Source organism: Chionomys nivalis, chromosome 6 (genome assembly GCF_950005125.1).
Source record: "Chionomys nivalis chromosome 6, mChiNiv1.1, whole genome shotgun sequence".
In the NCBI taxonomy this organism is placed as follows: domain Eukaryota; kingdom Metazoa; phylum Chordata; class Mammalia; order Rodentia; family Cricetidae; genus Chionomys; species Chionomys nivalis.
In genome coordinates this window covers 74,337,622-74,354,318 of record NC_080091.1, presented here as the reverse complement: position 1 = coordinate 74,354,318, position 16,697 = coordinate 74,337,622, and the positions used below count along the sequence as shown (strand labels likewise).

Genomic DNA, 16,697 nt, shown 5'->3' with positions numbered 1-16,697 from the left:
CATTAAAAAAAAAAAAAACCATCAGATTCTCAGCCCTCAGACCATATTGTAGACTTTACGATGGAATCAAACAGAAACATGCCAGCATCCTCCATCCTGCTTAGTCAAACGCAGGGAGATTACAGAGCTAGTCCCTAAAAGACTGTGATAACTATCAACATTAGATGGTAAAGGATAAAACTCAATTCCTACTTAGTCCTCTTACATCACCTACCATTTCCATCGAGTCCCTAAGTAGCCTCTCTATGGAAGCTCTCCATTTTCCACTATGGACCAATTCCTATTCTCAGTTTTCACTGTGTAACTTTACTTATTTTTCTAGTACTTTTTCAATGTAAAAATGGTCATTCATCCATTGTGGTGGTGGACTATGGTTACCAACTTGATTCTATTAAGAATCTTGGCAAGGTAAGTGTTTGGACGTATGTCTATAGGGATGTTTTCCGGGAAGATTAACTGGAGAGAGGAAGAATAACCTTTAGTAGAGTCAGAAGCATCCCATGGGCTGACTAGTGGGGAGTGGGAAGAGGTAGCCACTGAAGGCTAGCATTCTCCTGTCTCTACTTCCTGATCCACAAAGACAAGAGCAAACAGCTTCCAAATGCCTCCAATGCCTTGTCTCTCCGGCACACCTTCCTCTCTGTGATAAACTACATCCCTCTAAACCATGAGCCAATATAAACATTTTCCTCCTAAGATTCATCTAGTCTGGTATGCTGGTTAACTTTATGTCAGCTTTGACACGAGCCACAGTCATTTGGGAAGACAGAACTTGAGTTGAGAAAATGTCCTCACTAGCCTGTGATGTATTTTGCTCACTGACTGCTCTCTGAGGGCCCAGCTCACTGTGGGCAGTGCCATCCTTAGGCAGGAAGCCCTAGGCGCTATAGAAAGCAGGCTGAGCAAGCTATAAGGAGCAAGCCAGTAAGCAGCACTCTTCCATGACCACTGTATCAGTTCCTGTCTTCAGATAACCTGCCAAGAGTTCCTGCCTGCCTTCCCCAGATGAGGTACTACAAGCTGTATGATTAAATAAACCCCTTCCTCCCAGGCTGATTTGGGTCATGATGTTTTATCACAGCAACAGAAACCCTAGTCACTGACCAAAATTGCTCCTAAAAAGCAGGGCTGTGACTCCCTGACCAGAAGGCTCATGCGACTGGCGTGTGGAAATAATAGGGAAGAGTTTGAAACTGCAGGCTGGAGAAAGCCCTAGAAGGCTGCAATTGGAGCTTAATGGATCTCTGGGAGGAGTTTCGAGGACCAGAATGAAGATATGAACCATGTGAGCTGTAGAAGCAGGAACAGTATCAGCTCAGATTTAGACCATCAGAACTTCACGGGGAAGGGGAGTAGAGGAGTAGAAGCCTTTTGTGTCATTCTGGCCAAGAACCTGGCTGTCTTCTGTCCACACCCTGAGGCTGAACTTAAGAACAGTGCATCATTTGTCTGGCAAAGGGAATTTCAGGGCAGCATACTATCCAGGTTGTGCTGTGGAGATTGCTCACCGCACTTCCCAGGTTTACAGTGAGAGAGAACAATGGAGCATAAAGACGGGAAAGCCTGCGCCTGTGGTGTGCTGAAGAACCATGTGATCCTGTCTAAGGCTACAAACAGAAATGTGCAGTTTAGTGGGGAAGAAACGCGTAGCCGGGCGGTGGTGGCGCATGCCTTTAATCCCAGTACTTGGGAGGCAGAGGCAGGCGGATCTCTGTGAGTTCAAGACCAGCCTGGTCTACAAGAGCTAGTTCCAGGACAGGCTCCAAAGCCACAGAGAAACCCCTGTCTCGAAAAACCAAAAAAAAAAAAAAAAAAAAAAAAAAAAAGAAAGAAAGAAAGAAAGGTGTACCCAGTTCAAGTTGAAGATCAGGCAGGAAGAGGTTAAAGACATTAGCTCCATTAATGAGAAACTTTGGATGCTGCACAGGGACGACACAAAAGTTGCCTAAAGAACAAGATCCCAACCAACAAGAGTTCCTGGGTATGTTCATGCAAATTCACTTGACAGGAGAATGCCTGAGAAAACGTGGCCTTCGAGGTACACCACAGAAAAACAGCCGAATAAGAAAGTGTTTTCCTGGGTTCAGCCGAGAAGTCCCACAAGTTGCTGCGCTATGGTCCAAGGGGGCTAGGCTACATCTCAAGATGGCGGGACAACTTTGGGTGAGGCACACGGTACTGGTTTTGCGCATGCGCGCTGTAAGAATGAAGCGGTATGGAGGTGAGAAACCAAGGATCCAGAAAACCAGTGAGAGCAGGTGATGTGTATCAAGGTTGGTTAGCCTGCATGCAGCTGCAGACTGCACTGCGCACGAAACCGTGAAAGGTCAGCTTATGTTGCAGTGAAGACCCCAGAAAGACGGGACTAGCCGTAAAGCCAGTGGAGCCTAGATAAAATTCCACAAGAACCCCGATGCCACACTTGGAGCCTCAGGATTTGGTTTTTGCTAGGTCTGTCTTGCTTTGCTCTGTGCTTCAGTTCACACCTTTAAGGAATGGGCATGTTTACTGTGTCGCTGTATATTCAAAGTATAGAACTGACTTTTTAGATTAGACAGGTTAATGGAGTCCCTTGAATCTCAGAGAAGACTTTGAACTTGTACTTCTGAACAATTCTAGAACTCTTAAGGCGTTGGGAATTCCTAGAGATGAACTAAATGCATTGTGCACTTTGAGATCAGCATGAGGCTATTCGAGCCAGTACATCATACTATGATTTAAAGCCCTGTACCTGGGTGTCAGGCAGGTTAGAGTGGGATTAGTGACGGGGCTTTTCCAAATTCTCTTTTTATAGCGTCTGCGCTCATGCAAGCCACAGTGCATGTGTGGAGGTCAAAGGACAGCTTGTGAGAGTCATTTCTGCCCTTCCAGACATGGAACTTAGGTCATCAGGCTTGACAGGCAACACCCTTTAACCACTGAACTATCTTGCCAGCCTCGTGGCAGTTAATTCTGATGATAGAGCGAAAACATCTAAGGTGTCAGTGAGGAACTCCTTTAGGATCCTGTCCACGAAGGTCCTTCCATAGAAGGTTAGCCGAGAGAGAAAGGCATTCCCTAACGTGGACAGGACCATCAGATACTTCTGGGGAAGAAAGCCAGCAGGACAGCAATATCCCTTTGTCTTCTTCAATCCCCCAGCATGTGAGCAAGCAGCTTCCTGCTGCCACAGGCACGAGCTGCTCCTGCTGCCATGGCTTCCCTGCCATGGTGGACTATATTGCCTCCCTTACATTGCTTTTCGGTAGATATTTGGTCACAGCATGAAGAAAAGTTGTGTGTGTGTGTGTGTGTGTGATATAGATATATATGGTTTATGTCATTGATTTCCACCACTTATTAAGGACAATTGTCCAAATGACTTGGTCAAAAGTTAGTATCCATGACTCTCTAATTAACTTGGATTAAGCCACATCATCTTTCTCTGACGAGAGAATTCAAATTCAGCTAGTGAAGGTCAGATAGACGTTGGATGGAGACCAGTGGTTCTCAATGAAACTGTCCTGGTATGGGGGACATCACAGGCTCACAAAGGGTTCATGACATCTGTGACTTGCCTCTCATGAAATATCTAGGCTGTTTCCATACACAGTGGTCCTGAGGATAGAAAGTATGAGTCTTTTAGTGAAAAAATAATAGGGGGTAAAACATCAAGATCTTGTTATGGTTTGAATCTTCAATATGTGCCCAGAGCTCAAGTGGGGTAGGCTTGATGCCTGGCTGGAAATGCTATCGGGGGCACTGGGACCTGCTGGGAAGATACAAGGAGCATGCCTTCAAGGGGACACCGAGACTGTCCCTTCTCTCTTCACTGCCCAGCCAGTATCAAGTTAGGTGTTTCTCTTTACTGTGCACTCCCTGTCGTGATATGCTGCCTCATCACAGTCCCCAAGTGAAGGGGCCCAGAGACCACGATCTCTGAAACCATGAGCCCAAATAACTGTTTCTCGTTTTAAGTTATGTATCTCGGGTATTTTGTCACAGGGTTGGAATCTGACAAACACGGGTCTTCGCAGAGAGAATAAAGCAGACAGGAAAATAACAGAAAGAAGAATTCATATTAACCCCATAGAACCCATGCAATTGCTCACTACTTACACATGAGCCCACCTCCACCTTCCACATGCCACCAGACACAGCTTCAAGCTCAGCGTTCTCTCTTCCGCTGAGTGCTGTTCACATTTATCTCATATTCATACCATAAACTACAAACCATACTACTCCTCTTTACCCTCAGCACTTAAAGCCCATGCCACAGATCTTTGTGAACGATGAAATACGAAATGGATGAATAAACAAACTGTCTACAGTCTAAAAGAGTGCTGGATTAGTAAAGGCTTAATACGGCTGTTGCAGGTTGAAGGGAAACTAGCTTGTTCTTTAAAAATTGAATCTATTACAGATTTTTAAGGTTAATGTGGAAAGATGATTTCTTCAGTTCCCTCTTGATGAGAACTCTCTTGATGAAAGAGCTGAAGAAAATCAATAGTAACCAAAAAAAAAAAAATGAACCAAGAGGAAAAGTACAGACAGATGAGGAAGTACTCCCCTCCTAGCACACAGTATGAACATATATGTACAAATGCGCACACGCAGTTCTGATTCCACACATTTGGGTGACATGTGGAATAGACAGGAGGCAGAGATAAACCTTCTTAACCTAGACTGTTGTAGTCAGGGGAATATACTTTATCTAAATGGTTTGTGATGGATTGGTTTGATTCTTTGAGCAAATTTCTGGTATAAGAAACACGCACTTCATCATTTGGGAGATCTTCAATGAAACTAAATAAGAGCCAAAGAGGTGTTAAGCAAAACTAAGCAAAATAGGAACATGGCAGTCAGTATCTCTGTGTGAGCTTCTGGAAGGAAAGGAAGTCACGCAGAAGTAATAAAGTAAACGGAACACGTGACATGAAAGGATGGGTTGGAGTTTGGGACACTATTCTTACAAATTTCTGTCCTGGAAGCATTTTTCATATATATATATGCATTCACCAATGTGGTGGTTTGAATAAGAGTGGCCCCCGTAGGCTCATATATCTGCATTCTTAGCTGTCAGGGAGTGGCACTACTTAGAAGGATCAGGAACTGTGCCATTTGGAGTAGATATGGCCTTCGTGGAGAAAGTGTGTCACTGGGATGGGCTTTGAGGTTTGAAAAGCCAAAACCAGCCCCAGTGTCTTTCTCTTCCTGCCGCCTGCAGATCTGGGTATAGAACCCCCAGCTGCTTCTCAGCACCACATCTGCCTGCACACTGCCATGCTTCCCACCATGGTGACAATGGACTGAACCTCTGGAACTGTAAGCCAGCCCCAGTTAAATGCTTTCGATGATAAGAGTTGCAGTTATCATGGTCTCTTCACAGCACCAGAACACTGGCTAAGAATCAAGATTCCTGGTCCTTATCACCCCTTTAGAGTGGTTGTGAGACCCATGTAACAAACAAACAAAGGGAAGTAGGAAATCCTGTCCCCATCTGTGCTAGCGGATGTCAAAATGCAACAAATCCTCAAAGCTTTTCCTTATAACTAGAGAAACCAGAAGGTCCTCAACATCTGAAGCAGTTGCCAGGAAACTGAACCAGACAAGAATCAACTCAGAACCCAGCAGCATAAGACGCTAGTGCCCAGAGGGAATCAAGGCCAGCAAAGACCACAGGACAGTACAAGACCCAAGTGACTCACCTTTGGGGATGTCTAAGCATAGATCAAGAAAAGAATCCCACAAGAGACAAACCAGCTCAGAAGGGAAATGGCTCTTGGAATTTAGTAGACACTTTACACAAAGAGGATTTATGATAAAGGGATGAGCCCATCTCACCTAGAAGTGGTGAACGGAGGGATCAGCTAACACGAAACACATTCGAGTCCTTCAGAGGAACTCAGCTTTTGTGGGTGTGCATTTGGCTACTACAGTTGTGTGACTGCTGCCTAGGTGTGTGTGGAGGTGCAAGCACGCACAGTGTGTCTGGAGTATAGTATGTCAAAGTGTTGACAGAGTGAGCTAACAAGACTTCCACCTTTACATTTCTGTTTCTATGCATTTGAGAAGGAAATTTGCATTGTTTTTACTATAAAGTAAATTGCAAGATTTTCCATGTAGGGAGAAAAAAAAGGAAATTCCACCAGAGAACAAGATAGAGTCACAAATTGTTCCATCCCTGCCTTTCTCACTGTCCTATCCATGGTAGGAATGAAATGGATATATAACACACCATATTACATATGTGTATATATATGTATATAATAGCTAGTTATTCAAAAACCTGGATTAAGTTTACAATAAAATATGGATGCTCCCCTAAGAGATAATAGACGCAGTGGTCTTGACAGGATCTAGAAGGTAGGTCATATGTGTAGTGGCTTATGCCTCTATGCCATTAATTCTATCTCTTGGAAGGCAGAGGTAGGTGGATCTCTGTGAGTTCCAGGTCAGCCATAGTCTATGTCTTACAAATAAACAAAAATAAACAAATGACTGCTTCATAAGGCTCTGGGCATGCCTATGAGGGATTATGTGGATTGGGGTAACTGATGTCTGAAGCAGAAGCCTGCCTACCAGACTGAACAGCAAGGGAGGAGAGCTGAGCCTAGCATGCATCGCCCTCTGCCCCTTGACCGGATGTGAGGAGAGAAGCTGCCCCATGATTCAGCCACCATGATGAAATTTATTTCCCCAAAATAAACTCTGTGTCCCTTAAACTCGGATCCTCTGTCTCAGCACCAAGAAAAGTAGCTGATACAGGCGTCCCTGCCCTACCTGCTCTGCTTCTTTTTCTCAGTCTTCCTCTCCATCTCACCCCCCCACCCGCCCCGTGACCCTTCTTCTACATAGTCCCTGGCCTAACAGGTTGTTATCTACTGATATTTATCTAAAGCGTGAGCTGTTGAGTGAGCAACAGAGATGGAGGTGAAGAACCAAGGATCATAGAATGCAGATGCTCAGGCCCCAACTCAGTCATAAGTTCCCACACACATTCTACTCCCTCCCTCCCTCTCCCCCTTCCTCCCTTACACACACACACACACACACACACACTTATTTGCAAATCCCTACATTTTACATGACCCATTATTCTCTTTTCAAACTTAAATGTAATTAATTCTAGAATAATTCTGTTTGAAAAAAAGATAACTTGCATTCCTCTTACTCGTCTTGAACCTGGTTTTGTTGACTGTCGGGGCTGGATTCAATGTCTAATTGCTCTTGGTCCTGATCCTGAAAACTAGCTTCTCTCGTTTTGTCTCTAAAATACGTGTCCTGGAAAGAAAAAAAAAATAATAAGTAGTGTGGACATGGACAGTAGCATGGACACATGACAAAAACACTGCACTTAGCAAAAGAAGCTGCACTCATTTGTGTGAACTTCTCCAGCAGGAACCCTCAGCAGCTGCTCTGGCGGTGACACAAGGCAGGCTCGGAGGGAGGTGGCCGTTTGTCGATCAGTGTAGGGATGAGTTTTGTGTGTTTGTTCCTGGTTCAAAACTCATCTACTGTGGGCTTCACTATATGTACATTACAACTTGATTTTAAGTGTAGACTTTAAAACATCATCCTACATCACCTCTACTCCCAGAATAAAAGGACCCCCTAACCCAGAATAATACCCACAGACAGTAAAATTCTAGCCAGTATATGTCCTCAAAAAGTATTAATGATGACTGTCACCTCTAGGTAAAGAGAAATCTTACCAGGTGCCAGGCTTGCTACAAACCTGTTTGTTTTTGTTTTTGTATACCTACCATGCTTTAGAAACCAGGATGGCAACATTAAGTTGGCAAACTTATTGTCCCCGTGTGGCCAGTACTTAAAAGGAAACATCAAAGTCTACAACTCCCCAGGGTTTCTGTCCAGTTTGGTTCTCACCTAAACAGAAACTGTTCAACTACTGGTTCCTGCTCAGAACAGCCCACTCTAACTACGTTTCTCTGTAGCTTTGGGGAACTCCGTCCATTTTTATAAGTCTATGCAAAGCCATTTAAACATCTGGAAGTAAAATTACTGGCTGCCATTGTATATAATATGGCTACACTGTGTTCCTCAAAAGTATGTGGATTGGAAGTTTGGGCCCTGGTGTTTCCAGGTGACAGGTAGGGTGTGATGGGAGAAGCCTAATGGAAAACCGGGAGTTCTCACGAGACCCGGGCTAGTTCTCAAGAGAGTTATTATGAATGAGCAAGCCTGGCCCCTCCCCATGTCCTGGCTCCCAGGGATGTGCTCACTCCCTTCAGGACATATGCTCACCAACATATTGCTGTCTCCTGCAGGAGTTTGTTGTGGCAACAGAAAACATGTTGGAACTGCTGTCTTAATTTTGGTATGCGTCATCCTTGCGCTCTGGATTCCAACTATCTAGAAAGTTCCACTGCCCGTGGAAGTCACCAGTGCCAGGCCTACGTGAGAACACTGTTTGCTCAATTTTCCAGTTCCAGTTTTATGCTGCCGCATCATCCTTGTGCGTCCTTACCTGCGCGATGGCGACCTTGTTGTCCGTAAGTTTTCCCACGTTTACAGAGCTGAAAGATGTCTCCAGCAAAGGCAAAAGGCGACTCTTGATCGTTGCCACACCCTCATTATGTCCTCCTAAGAGAATGGACGTGGCAGATCAGCCAGAGGACGTGGACACACACACACAGTCGCACAAACAGAAAAGGAAAGGGTTTGAAGGGTGTGGAGGAAGAAATTGCTCTCACCTTCTTGGGCTGTCAGTGTGAGGATCCCGAAGAGTTGCGCCTGCACTTTGGCCACTTGTTCGATGAGTCCGATGCAGTAATTTAGGTTTTCGTCACAGGAGTTTGTCTGTAAAGTCAAACAGAAGACATTTGCACAGTTCCTTGTTTCTGGAACTGGCTGCAGATAGATGTGGCTGTGTAATCCGGGGGCTGGGCTCTGCCCAAGATCTGCTCCTCTGAACACACAGCTGGCATTTGGCGACTCTGTGATTGAACTCAATTCTATACACCATGACTGGGCGTGGCAGGAAAAAAATCTCTTGAGCAATCCTGTTTCTAGATTTCCAGATCTACCAGGTAAATGCAGAGGAAGCATTCCCTCCTGTGGAGGAGGGGGAAGTGTGAACCCACAAGACCCCTGAGGAAGTTGTTTGTGGGTGTTTAACCCCCTGAGGTTTGAGGAATTACTTCCATAGCAATGATTCTACTCGGAATCCTAAAAGTTAAAAAAAAAAATTCCCTTAAGAATAGAAGAGACTCTTTACACCCCAATGCACATTGTCTCCTCATTCATCTGCTTTATCATATTGTACATAACATCCAGTTCTTGATATCATATGTGCCAAGTCTACAACTCCTTTAACAGCAGGACGGTATTATGCTGGGTGCAGGATGCTATGGGGGAGCAAGACAAAAGGAGACCCATGGCCACTAGCAGGTGACAGTAGGGAGTGTAAGGGGCATCAAGTCCACTGAACAGCTGCTGTCTTAAAAAATCGGGAAAGGGTTCTAAAGTCTGAGAAGAATTAAGTCAACTAGATAGTCTGTGGGAAAGAGATGGCCGTACTGGACGTGGAACCCTTTCAGTAATGAGAATGGAACTCTAGAAGGTCATGTGGGCCTCTTGGTTTTTATTCTGTTTTGGTCTTTATTTAATGTTCATAGCTAGACCTTGAAGTGATTCCAACACTGAAAGAAGGGGTAGGTATATGAACAAACAATAAACCCATGACTGTAAATTACATAGATGTTGGTTACCCAACCTTGCCGTCTGGGCCTAGTTCCTGTCTCAAACTGTGAGAATACAAAATGTTTGGAGAAAGAATCTAAACAAACTACCCAGCCCTTCGAGAAACAAAAGGCAGCTGTGAGGTGCTGCGTAGGAGCCAGGGCCCAGGAATCAGGAAGCTCTGGATTCAAATCCCACTCTCCATCAGCAAGATGAATTCTTTTACGAAAGACATGTAAATGAGATATTGTGTCCTCGGATTTAGGAAGGAGTTGATTTTGTGTGCTAACTCAGCACAGATCCTCAATTAGAAGTGTGTCTGTGGTTTCCCACCACCTGCTTCGATGCCTTGTCTGCTGCCCAAAGGAGCATTTGTGTACACAACACAAATATTCACGAGGATATCCCAAGACAAGTCACAACATGCCCAGCTCCCCACCAAAGCACTGCTTAAGATAGCTTGAGTTACAACAGGATCACATTATCCAATTAGCCCTATCATCTGATACGCAGAGACAAGATGGGAATCAAATGTACCCTGTGCAGAGCAGAGTCTTCAGATTCATTTATTTGTAAGTCCCAGACTTCCTATGCCCCCTATGCCAAAGTTACTTTTAAATGAAACATGTTGCCTGCTGTGGGTGAGCTCAGCAGCTGGGGGAGAGGATGGAGAATGAGGAAGCAAACAGTCTATAAATGATTATCCTAGACTATATCAAGTGTTCTGTGTGGGAAGTAAGCTAGAGGCTAAACAAAACAGGCCCTGGGGAGGAGGAAAAGAGAGCCAGGGAGGGGAGGAGAAGGGGAAAGAAGGGAAGGGGAAGGAACAATCCTATACATTGGCTACCTTTCCTACGGGAGACACACCAGCTCAGGAAAGTAAAGCCAGGCCATTCGAAGAAAGAATGGTTGAGTTGGGCTCATGTGAGACGTGCGTGCTTCACACCACAACACTACCAAAAACAGGTAGAATCTGGACTGCTAAAGAGAGACAGGAATGGGGGTGTGGCTTTGGATGGGAGAGTGGAAACCTACAGAGGTGAGATCACAGTAATGATACAGGATGGGCAGAGGGCTCAGGGACCATCTTGTGTCTCAAGTGAACTGAGGAAGAAAAGATAACTAGTAAAGAGCAAAATGATGGCAAAAAAGAAAGGAAGGAAGGGAGGGAGGAGGGAGGGAGGGAGGGAGGGAGGGAGGGAGGGAGGGAGGGAGGGAGGGAGGGAAGGAGGGAAGGAGGGAAGGAGGGAAGGAGGGAAGGAAGGAAGGAAGGAAGGAAGGAAGGAAGGAAGGAAGAAAGAAAGAAAGAAAGAAAGAAAGAAAGAAAGAAAGAAAGAAAGAAAGAAAGAAAGACCAAGAAGGCAAAGAGGAGGACAGCTCCAGGAAAGTAAGAGCAGATCTCTATGATACTGCAGTGTGTTTACACACTCAGCCACTCTTTAGCTGCCTGACAATCAGGCTGGCGTCACAGAACTATGGTTATATGAGATTTCTGTTTCTAACAGCCATGCACAAGACAGTGGTTTCATTGCATCATCTAGCTTGGGTAAGTGCACACTATGATACTCACACAACCCCAGAATTGCCCAGGGATGCCTCTCTCAAAAGAGACACCCATTGATACACAGCCATGCTTCTGGCGAAAGAATGATGGATACAACATCTTAAATATGTCATTTAAGAGCTGTACAAGTTTGCTTCCCTCCCCTGTAGCTCTTCCAGAGGGCATGCTCGGACACCAGCCGTGCTCTCTCAAGGGGAACTGAACCAGAGATGAAGAGCTGCCCTGTGGCTTTTCAAGAGAAAAGTATCCTTCCCATTGAGACCCTGAGATTCGTGTGTTTGTTTGTTCCTGAAGCTTGAACTGGTAGTAAAGAGATAAAGAAAAGCATAAAGTTCTTTCTAAGTTTACTGCTTTGATTGTACCATGAAGAATGTGTTAGTTTGTGGTTACTGTGGTCAGGGAGTCTGTTTGAACACACCATGGCAACACTGACAGACCTCTATTTCAACCACAAATGCTATTCTAAACCAAACAGAAGACACGCCTCAGTAAGATCTCCTTTTCGTATGTTGATGTTGAATACCGTGTTTTCAACTATTAGTGAACGCATCCTTAATGGAAGAGAATAAGGATAGAGCTCTTGCCATCACTCTCACATATTAAAGAACTGATCTTTCTGGGGGCTGGGGTCCACTGACAAAATCCTTGCCTGTCGTGCACAAATCCCTGATTCTATTCCTATCCAGTTTCACATGTAAACTGGGCATGATGGCTCTCACATGTAATCCCAGTACATGAGAGGTGACAGCAGGGAGATTAGGGGTTCAAGTTCATCTCTAGCTGCGTAATCAAGTTTGAAGCCAGCCGGGGCTACAGGAGAGCCTCTTTGTTAAAAAGAACAAAAAACAAAGTTTCTGAACTGTGATGTCCTGCTATCTATCATCCTACTTTAAAAGCAATTGCATGTCTGTAATCCCAGCACTCAGGAGGCTGAGGCAGAGGGACTTCAAATTAGAGGCTAACCCTGCCTAGATATAGCAAGACTCTGACTCAAAGTATATGCCATCTATCCCATCTTGAGAATAGACTATAAAGGATAGCATATTTACCGTTTGCTGCTATAATTAGCAAGCACACACCTTTAGAATCAAGGCCAAGGTCATCTAACTCAAGTTAACTCCCTAGTCCACAGGACTTGGGGGGGAAATGGAGTATCCCAGAGGGAGGGAGGAGGGATCCAGGCCAGGGCTGACCCACTGAAGGTAGTGTAACATAAGGTGTTACAACTCCAAGGAGTAATTGTCATCAGAATTCAGCTCTGCTTATAAAGGGATCCTTGCCTTTTACAGAACTGACCAATACAACTATAAAGTTGTCGCCCTGTAAATTTCCGGCATTTAAACAGTACCCTCTCACAGGAGCCTTATGGGGCATTCTTGGTGTCTCTCATCTTGTCTGCTAAATATGCCAGGTTCATTTATTCATAAATTCTCTTGCTTCAAGTATCACTTAACCCCAAACCCTCTTTCTAGAGATTGCACTTTCCCCATTACAAGACAACTAGAGCAACCAGTGTGGAGTCCAATCCCAAGTGGTCCTCTTTCTGTATTGTTCATTCAGAGTCTCCCTATGGGCCCTCAAGCAAAGGCTGAACTCTCCCCCCCCAACCCCAAGGCTCTTTGATGCCTGCCCCAACTCTCCACCTGCTCAGCCTCTTCTTCCCAGCCCCCACCAGTTCCCACAGGCTTCCCTACTCCTTGCACACGGCTCTTTCTCTTCTACAGAGGGAGGCTTGTCTTTAAGGCACGACTCCATTAGGGATGGAGAGACAGCTCAGCAGTTAAGAGTGAGGACCCTGGTTCAGTTCTCAGCACTCATGGGGCGGGATCAGCACAACCATCAGTAACTGGTTTCAGAGGACCCGGTACCCTCTTCTGCTCTCTGCCAGGACTGCACAAGCGGTGCACAGGCCAAACACTCATACACAGAAAACAAACTTTTTAAATTAAAAATGTGTAGCTCCCACTCCCAGCACCAAGCATAGACAGGCACACACATGCTCTTTTAAAGATGCCTTGCAAAAATTCTTGTCAGGCCCCCTGATTTGTTGACCAGTAACCATTTGCTGGCTGAGTTCAGTTTTTGCCTTGGCTCCTAGCTGAAGAAAGATGGTGAGCACCTTCTGAAAGTCACGTGTTCAGACCAAACTGTCCTTTAAAGGTTCCTGAGAGGCTCACGTTAAGTTCAGTAGCACCCGCTTGGCAAAGAGAGGCAGGGCTGTTAACTGTCTCAGCTGTCGGCTTTAGTGTTTGTTTCTTTGGGGGGCTGTTGGGAAACGTTCTTTTCCTGGAGAATTTTGTAAACACTGTTACATTGCGTATGGGTAGGAGCTGCAAACATGTCACAGCACACATGTGGAGGTCAGAGGACAACTCGTGGGAGTCAGGCTTCTCCTTCCATCATGTGGGTCCTGCGGATGGAACTCAGGACAAGGCGTGGCAGCAGGTGACCCTACCTAAAGAAACATCTCATCGGCCCTAAAAAAGATTGTGTCCAAATCAACAGGGAGTAGTTTCTTTCATGACCCAGAAGACTGCTAGGTGCTTTAAGATTAAACATAAGCCAACACACACATATAATATATATATAATATGATATATATATATATATATATATATATATATATCATAATATTGGTTTTTCAAGACAGGGTTTCTCTGTACAACAGCTCTGGTTTCCTGGAACTCACTCTGTAGACCTGACTGGCTGCAAACTCACAGAGATCCACCTGCCTCTGCCTCTCAAGTGCTAGTATTAAAAAGTCTTTAGGGCATAGACTGATATTTCTAAAGACCATCAGCTGTGTTTGGAAATTGAGGCAGCGCTACCTGTTGGTAGTATTGCGTTCACACATACTCTGCACAAGCTTCATCAAGAGATGAATCAACCTCTAATACAGATTTTATCACCCTACCCCGCACACAGTCTAAAACATAGCAACTGGTTTTGTTTTGTATTTTCAGACCATAGTTGACTGTAGGTAACTGAAATTGAGGACGATGAACACATGGATAAGAAGAAGTCAAGGCACAGTACACGGTGAAGTCCGTCTTAAAGGGCAGCTACAAGGCTGTGGGTGCAAGTGCAGCACCGCCTAAACTAAGGTGGAGAGGAGGATGAAGGGGGGGGAGTCACATGAGGGAAATAAAAGGGAAGCTAAATCGGGCATTAGCAAAAAAAATCATTAATTGGAAGAAAATTGAAATTATGTATTGTGTTTAGGATTAATATAAACCATTTATTTCCTTTTAAAGTAAATTTCCCCCAGGGGGGCTTTAATTGTAAAGGATTATTCATGGCGTTTTTAAATTTTTTAATTCTAACTAAGCCAAATCAGTCATCAAAATCAAGCTTCCAAAGCAAATACAATGTACGTTTTTTTTTTTTTTCGTAAATGTAGTTTCCTACAGCTAGTATTTTAACTAGAGTTTGCTGAAGTGAATATTCATCTTAAGGTTTAATTCAAAATTTCTTACTACTAACAAAACCACTTTGGGGATTACAAGTACCTGTTTAGCAACTGACCCAAATCCAAACTACACATAACAAGCTATGGGATGGATTCAGGTGTAAATTCAAAAACAAGCTGGTCTAGATTTTAAAAATCTGAGATCCACAAAGCAACATTACATATTATTGTAATAATAAGAACTATTATTACTAGTCAATTATTATTTAATAATAATTAAAACCCCAATTATGGAGCAGATTGAGGTGCTGAAACCCAGAGAGGCTGGCAAACATTACTTGGCTAATTGTAGCCACATTCAGACCTAGAAGTCAGGCCAATGTCTGTCGTCCCAGCTCACACCTCTCCCTGCTGACTGCTCTGTGCGCTAGGAAAAGCCCAGAGCCGCCTATTCAAGGTACTTTCATGGAATGTGAGGCAAATTCAGCATGCAGCTGTTGGAGCCAGGGTGGAGTGGGATTAGTGAAAATTGGAGTGTGCTTCTGGGTGTGGCAGAATGCTGGTGACACTGCCTTGGCAACACCTCCTGGAAGTCGCCCTGGTACCTTTCTGCCATGTTGCCAGCACGCAAAGGGCGCAACTTTTACAAATGTCCCCTTTACTGTATAATAGTTCCCGGGTGTAGGTTTAGAAACGTTCGCTCTATTAGGATACTGGGTATCCTGAAAACTGAGAACCTCACAGAAAGGAAACCCCGCAGGGAGTGGAAAGGGTACAGTAGAAAATAATTCCAAAGCAGGCAGAGAGAATGGGCGGGGGGCGGGGGAGGGAGAGGGGAGCTGGCAGCCCGACTTGTTCCTTCTGTTGCTAGGGCCTCCGGCGTCCACGGTTACCGAACACAGGCCAACGCTCTGGGGCCGCCTGGAGTCATCCCGCCCCAGGTAAAGGGTTCCCACAGACTTAGGGCTTCCTTCTTTGGTCTAAGTAGGAGTCTGAGATGCCTGTTAGGGTATCAAGAGCGGCGACTTTGTGAAGTGACCTCCTGGACGTCAGCCCCGATCGAGGCTGTGCGGGGAAACTAGACAGTGAGAGCCCTGGGATCTCCCGCCCGGACTCACGTTGTAGTCCTGCACCCAAAAGGAGACTCTATCCTGCAGCCCTCGAAAAGATTCGCTTTTGGCCAGCTTCTTCACGTTGTCCGCCATCGCGCGCTTTTCCGCGCCTCCGACTCCGGGAGATCAAGTGGTAGAAGGGACGAGGGGGTGGCCTGGGTAGGACGGTGGGGTGTTGTGGCCGCAAGGGTGTTATTTTCTGCGCAGGCTCAGAACGCAGCTGGAGTGTCCATCCTCCCCCTCGGGTCGGACCTGGCAGGGTTCGGGAAACCGAGGGGGGAGGCGCTCTGAGCCGCAGGCGCCGCGCGTCATCCACCGGCCGGCCCGCTGTTCAAGCTTCCCAGCCGCCGCCCGTGGGCCAGACCATAAATACCCCGTCGATTATTAAACAAACCTTGACGTGGCGGCCGGCTGCCAGGGACCCGTGGCTAGCGTCGGAGCAACGCCCCGCCCCCCGCCCAGCTCACACCCAGCCCGGGGACTTCGGAAAGCTGCCAAGACCCGCAGCGAGGGCAACGGGTTGTGCGACCCGCTGGGGGATGTCCAGACCCCTGGGGGCTGCTGCCCTGACCCTGCGCTGGGCCTATATCTGCCAGGAGCATAGGGGACCGCAGGACACCTAGCCGGAAGCTACATCCGATTCTGGGTGACAGTGTGTGCCCAGGAAAGCAAGTTAACTCCGTGGAAATTTTTAGTAGACTTCCTTAGCCCTTCCTTTACTCTTTCACCTCTCAAGCATTTAATTCTCCGTTTGCCTATGTGAAACCGCGACTAAAATATCCGTTTTTACTACTTACATCTTTGGCTTTGTCCCTCGACCCACTCGGTGGGGCTAAGTCCATAGATTTGTACTCCATACAATGACACACACAGCTACACAGTGAGATCTTTGCCCTAACTTTCAAGTCTTCCTCAGCATGAACAAGTG

At 45.7% G+C, this 16,697-nt stretch overlaps 1 protein-coding gene across 1 annotated transcript in view; it reads right to left on the bottom strand.

The window, feature by feature from the left end:
* The window catches only part of Spata18 (spermatogenesis associated 18), a 31,645-nt gene extending 15,541 nt beyond the window's left edge, over positions 1-16,104 (bottom strand). Inside the window, exons 1-4 of the mRNA XM_057773252.1 lie at positions 15,776-16,104; positions 8,697-8,802; positions 8,471-8,586; positions 7,154-7,263 (exon numbers count right to left, since the gene is read on the bottom strand). Of these exons, the coding sequence (XP_057629235.1) occupies positions 7,154-7,263; positions 8,471-8,586; positions 8,697-8,802; positions 15,776-15,862 (419 nt within the window). The 5' untranslated portion in view covers positions 15,863-16,104. The remainder of the gene's footprint in view (positions 1-7,153; positions 7,264-8,470; positions 8,587-8,696; positions 8,803-15,775) is intronic.
* Positions 16,105-16,697: the final 593 nt, after the last annotated feature.